The sequence below is a fragment of the Urocitellus parryii genome, chromosome 5, assembly GCF_045843805.1.
Source record: "Urocitellus parryii isolate mUroPar1 chromosome 5, mUroPar1.hap1, whole genome shotgun sequence".
Lineage (NCBI taxonomy): Eukaryota > Metazoa > Chordata > Mammalia > Rodentia > Sciuridae > Urocitellus > Urocitellus parryii.
The window spans coordinates 201,679,009-201,685,008 of NC_135535.1; the positions used below are offsets into that span (position 1 = coordinate 201,679,009).

The following is a 6,000-nucleotide window of genomic DNA, read 5'->3' on the forward strand; positions in this document are numbered from 1 at the left end:
GGCAGCTGATTTTACTCTTTAATGATGTGTCCAGAAGGTTGCTATTGTGTCTCCTGAGAGGGCTGCTCTTCTGTCTTCTAGAGGGCGTTCAGTTGCTCTGCCTGATAGACAAAGCTGCGGACGCCTGCCGCTACCTGCAGACGTATGGCGAGTGGAATAGGGCAGCGTGGCTTGCAAAGGTAGGTGATTCCAGAGGAGCATTTGAAGTAGAAAGCTCTGTCTTCACCTCTCACTCATGATTTGGAAGTGTTTTATGCCTGCAAACTTGCTTTATAAATATTTTTCTTAAAATTCTTATCTTCCCTCAGTTTTTTGTAAGTTGCATCTCTTCTTATTAATAGAGCTTGTATTTGGTAACAAATAAGTGAAAGAAGCTGACTCTTCTCTCTGCTAGAGTCTGACCCAGCCTGCAGTCCAGGGGTACTGTCAGGCCCCTTGGTCCCACAGGTGCAGGTCACTGTCACTGGCTGCCATTTGTGGTAAGCAGCCACTCGGGGCATTGTTTTGGTAAAGCAAAGGCTAGCGTTTACTTCATAGGAACAGATCTCGCTTTGATGTAATTATTTTAATGCAGGATGTTTCTGTTTCTAATGTGGGCATCTTTCTAGGTCCGTTTGAATTCTGAAGAATGTGCTGATGTTCTGAAGCGGTGGGTGGACCACCTTTGCTCCCCACAAGTCAATCAGAAGTCAAAGGCCCTCCTGGTCCTGCTCTCTCTGGGCTGCTTTTCCAGTGTGGCGGAGACACTTCACAGGTACATCTCGAGTGCCCCTGGCTCTCTGGACTGCCCTGATTGATCAGTCACACTTCCTTGAGGCTCTGGTGGATGGATATAGTAGTGAAAGAAGTATCCAGTTTAGGTTTATTTTTTAAAAAACCTGAAGGGAATTGAACCATCTGTATTCATAATTCATTTGGTCTAGAAACTATGATATTTTACTACCAATATATTAGCCAACCCTAACAGGCACTTATTTAAAATGAATATATCCTTCTGCCAGGTGGGCGCAGTGGCACAAGCCTATAATCCCAGCCATTCGGTAGGATGAGGCAAGAGGATCACAAGTTCAGGGTCAGCCTGTTAACTTACAAGACCTTGTGTCAAATAAAAAGACCTGGGAATATAGTTCAGTGGTAGAGTGCTTGTTTAGTATGTTAAAAAAAAAAAAGAAGAATGTAAAGAAATCTTGAGAGAATCAGGAAGGATACCTCTTTAAGCAGAACAGCTGAAGGAAAGCCCAGAGAGTGGTAAAAAGGGGGTACAGCAAGGTGTCCCTTCTGACCTTTTCAAGGAAGGGAACCCATTGCTTCTGATGGAACATTTACTTATTGAAAACTAAAGGAGGCGAATATGACAAAAGATTATTTGTTCAGTCCATACAGTGAGGACATAGTCTTTTGTCATGCCTTGGTAGATTTCTGTGATTTAAAGTGTTTGACAAAGTTCATAAGCATTTGAAGCAAAGCTTGGGTTGAGGACTTGTGTATTCTCTCTTCTTCCCTTTTTGAACTGGCCTGGGTGCTGGGAACGTGTGTACAAACCTTCATATAGAAACATACCCCTAGGTGGTTCTGCCTCTAGGCCGCAGAGGCTCACGCCTGTTCTGTTGTATTGGACAGCATGCGGTACTTCGACAGAGCCGCGTTGTTCGTGGAAGCGTGTCTCGAATATGGTGCGTTGGAAATCAGTGAGGACACAGATATCCTTTATGAGGGTGTTGATGCTGAGGGGGAAGAAGTGACATGAGTGGGGCTTGGAATTTCTCTAGTCAAACTGCCTGGGCAGAAATGATATTATATTGAAAAAGATCCATGTTTTGACTCACCAAAGCCAGGTGAGAGAGATGGGAGGAGGAAGAATTGGAGCGAGGGTCACTGTACCACTGGCTTTGGCCCTGGCTCGATGGAGGGGACACTGAGAGGACTGCACAGGAGGAGCCCAATTCCATAATGTTTGTTTGTATTTCAAAGGAAGCTGAAGAAATAATTTAAAAAAGGCATAAGGACCTGGTACTATAAAATAGTATTCTTAAATAAATTTTGTGTGTTTATCTGGAAAGTATATACTGAAAAATAAAAAAGATTCCCTCTGCACCCGTGATGACAGTCTGATATGGAACAAGACAGAACACTTAAGAGAAATGTGTCTCAAAGGCAGGCCATGTGGGCCACCCACAATCAAGAACATAATATTTCTTCTAGATGTCTCTTGAGTCACATATTTTTCTTTGAACAGAATAGGCTTAAGGATACAGCTTCCAATCCCTTGTGTTTGCATAGCCCTACTTTTCTCATTGCACTTTTATTTGAATTTTTACATTTGGCCTTATTTCCATATGTCAGGTATTTAGTTCTGTGCACATATATATTTTTTTAAACTAAAACTAAACCAAAATTTTTGAAAACTAAAAACTAAAGCAAAAGCTTACTCAAGGACATGTAGCTTGTTACTGGTGAAATTGACTTTGGTTCAAAGTACTGCTTTGAGATATCAAAACTCAGCGTACCAGTGCTGTCTAAAAGTCCAGCACCATGATCTGTAGAGGCTGGGGAAGTGAATATCTGCCCCACGCCCCATACTCCCCACCCCAAGCTGCCAGCCTCTCAGACTTTAACACAGAGCAGAGGTGTCTGGGAGGTTCTCTTCTCCCATCTTTCTTTTTCTAGTTTTCACTTGGGTGTAGGTGGTGGGAGACTCTGGAAAGATGTTGCCTGATCCTCAGGAAGGAGAAGCGTCCACTCAGCTGGCACAGAGTGCAGTGATGTTACAGGTTGAGACATCACCTCTCTCTGCACACAGCTGCCTGCACTTGTGCTGTGCTGCCCACCCACCGTGGGTGTCAGGTCCCCCTAGGGTAGAGCTGGCACTTCTCCTGCCCCTGGGATCCTCTGTGGAGCATCAGTCCCACTCTTTCGGCTCTTCTTTCCTTAACTGTGGTTTACAGAAACTCACTACTGCTATATATGCAGATTATGCTCGAAGCTTGAAGAACCTTGGATTTAAACAGGGTGCACTTCTTTTTGCTTCAAAAGCTGGAGCAGCTGGCAAAGATTTATTGAGTGAACTTGAATCCCCCAAGGAGGAACTAATCGAGGAGTGACAGGTTATGTGCCAGGGAAGCTGAGGGTGGAAGTAGGCTGGGAGGAGAGCTGACCAGGCTATGGTCACGGTGATGGCTGAAGCCCAGGCCAGTGAGGAAGGCAGGCCCCTGTGGGCTCTCCCACCGTGTAAGGTCGTGTGTGCGCAGAAGTCTGTGGGCTGTCATATTAAGAACAAGTTCTCTATCCTATACTGAGCTTCAAAAAATGTGAACACTTCAGAGTTTGAAGGTGTGTATCATTTTCTACTTCTGGATAGAGAGCTGTAAGATTCCTGGAAATACTTTTAATTTTTTTTTAAACTTAAAATTCAAAAGACTGAATCACTTTTCTTATTTACTGAAGTATGAAGATGTTTGAAAAATTAGTAAAGAAGTTTGTGAGACTGAGTCTCAAATATGTGCTGTGCCTGTGTTTATACACAATCATTCCAGATGAAAACAGGGCAGAGGTATTTAAAGATAGCTTACCAAAGCATTTTTTTTCTTACCTTGAGAATACAGTTGATTCTTTGGTTTAGGCAGTTGCTGACATTTGTAATTTTAGGCTCATATTCTCCTGGGGAGGTTTTAAACTTTATGTTTAGTTTCAGTATGTGAGGTCTTTGATATTTTGAATTTTAACCTCTTCTATGATACATTACAGTAACCTTATTTTTTACATCTCTCTTTGTACTTTAATTTTCTGTGTATGTGTTCTTCTAATGACTGAAATATATAAGTTGTTAACAATTATAAATTATTGCTGAGAATTTAAATGTCTGTAACTTACAATAATGATAAATAAAAAGGACATTCCACTCAGGGCTTGTGTTTTTCGAGTTTTGTTTTGTTTTTATTTTGAGACGGAGTCTCACTAAGTTGCCCAGGCAGGCTGGTCTTGAACTCAATGATTCTCCTGCCTCAACCTCGCCAGTAGCTGGGATTATGGACGTGTGCCAGGCCCTTATGTTCTCTGAATGGTGTGTGAAGCCTGGTGCTGTGCTGGCTGCTCAGGAGTTGTCCAGCTGCCCAGCCTCCAGGGTCAGCATTGAGAGGACTGATACCCATACCTGGGCACGTCTGCCTCCGAGTTCCTGGTGGGAACCCACTGGCATTTCCATCTTTCCCCTCCTGGACCTTCTGGGTGGCACATGGCCTCACCCATCAGAATGTATGATTTTTAGATAGGGTCATAGCTTCTCTCTACCCTTGGGAATCAACCACTCTGACCCCCAGTGGTAGGAGACAGCTGCATGGAGAGGAAGGCCTGCCCAGGAGTCCTTGCTCCCAGACTAGTGCTTCAGCTGAAGCACTCAGGACTCACTCCTTGGTCCTGTAACTGGCTTCCTCCACTGTTCTTTCTTTGCCTAGGCAGGTTACATTAGAATTTCTAAAGGTTGTGGGCAAGCACAGCTCTCTTCATATTGTGTATTATTTAAGATGATTGTTTGGATATATTTTATTATTCAACCATTGTCTCAGTTCATGCTGCTGAAGCAAGACCACAGACTGGGTGGCTTAAACTCAGACCTTTATTTTTCACAATTTTGGAGACTGGAAGTTCAAGATCAAGGAAGGTGCCAGCAGACTCAGTTGTCCTCACTTGGCCTTCCCTTTCTTGTAAGAGCACTAGTCCCAGCTGCCCAGTGAACTTCAGCTCCTAATCAAAACCGGATCACTTCTCATACCTTCACTTTGAAGAGTGGATCCAGGCATTCAGCCCATAACCACCAACCAACTGAAGAATCAGAATGTGAACTTAGTAAGCAGAGAGGAAAAGGAAGGTGTTTTATTCCTGAGCAGTGTATTTTGAAAATTAAATAGTCTTCAGATTGAGGCCAACAATAAGCAGCAAAGTATTACCTGACTATAGAAACAAAGAAGTGGGAAGGACAAAGCCCTGCTAGCAGCTGGTTCCCAGTGGGGAGACGAGGCCAGGATCCTGCATCTGTGCTACAGTGCCAGTTAGTGTAGCTGTCAGCGCTCTTGACAAGATAGACCAAGTGTGTGTTCAGATGCAATTGAAAGTCTCCTTCCAACTGGAACTCAGGAGTGCTCTCTGGTGAGCTTGTGGTCACCGAGCTGAAACTGCTATACCTATCTTCTCAAGTCAAGAGCTGAACAAATCTGAGTCATTTTTCACATGCAGCCTTTCTGAGTTTTGGTTTATCTTCATGAACCATCTTTAAGAACACTGTCTTACAGAGGATGCATCAGCAGATGGCCTCAGAGTGAGACAGCAGCTGGAGAGGGGAATGAGAGCAAGAATGGCTTCAGGGAGCCCCCCACATTCCATGCCAGTCTTGCCTGGTGGGGCCTGGGCAACAGTCGGCAACTTCTGTGACAGGAAGGCCCATGCTAGGCGCTCCTCCCTCCAGTCTGATCTCGAGCCATTTCCTTCCCTTCTCTGCTGCTTTTTCCCTGCTCTGTTGCTCAAGGGCTGTTCTACCAAAGGCAGCTTACCTCTTCAGTCTTGGAGGCCTTCTCCTGGCTTTGGAAGTGGTTGCAGGACATTTTGTTCTTTTTAAAGTGGTCAGCAAAGTGTCATCCATGTAAACCTTGTGTCCTTCTCACACTACCTAATTAGAAAGTCTCTCCATGACAGACACTGATCAGAAAACTCTCTGCTGCTTATTTCCTGGAGAATTCATTTTGCATGAGGACACGGCTACATTTCAGTGAATCCTGATATCTTCATTTTCAGCAACAGTACATGACTGAAGAACAGCATTAAGGTACAAACTTGTGGAGAATTCTGCCAGGCAGGAAAGGCAGACAGTTGAGAATGTTTTAGCCAATGGGGCTATTTCTCAGACCTGACTCAAAACACCTGGTGAATGAAAACTCTTTCAATTAAAATATAAAGGCATTTTTAATGGATTCTACTTTACACAAAGGAGAGAGAGCCCACCTCTCTTCT

The 6,000-nt window shown here is 44.0% G+C and overlaps 1 protein-coding gene across 1 annotated transcript in view; it reads left to right on the forward strand.

The window, feature by feature from the left end:
* Wdr11 (WD repeat domain 11) overlaps window positions 1-3,856 on the forward strand; it is a 53,922-nt gene extending 50,066 nt beyond the window's left edge. Inside the window, exons 26-29 of the mRNA XM_026384251.2 lie at window positions 82-179; window positions 609-754; window positions 1,621-1,700; window positions 2,944-3,856. Of these exons, the coding sequence (XP_026240036.1) occupies window positions 82-179; window positions 609-754; window positions 1,621-1,700; window positions 2,944-3,101 (482 nt within the window). The 3' untranslated portion in view covers window positions 3,102-3,856. The remainder of the gene's footprint in view (window positions 1-81; window positions 180-608; window positions 755-1,620; window positions 1,701-2,943) is intronic.
* The last annotated feature ends 2,144 nt before the right edge of the window (window positions 3,857-6,000 follow it).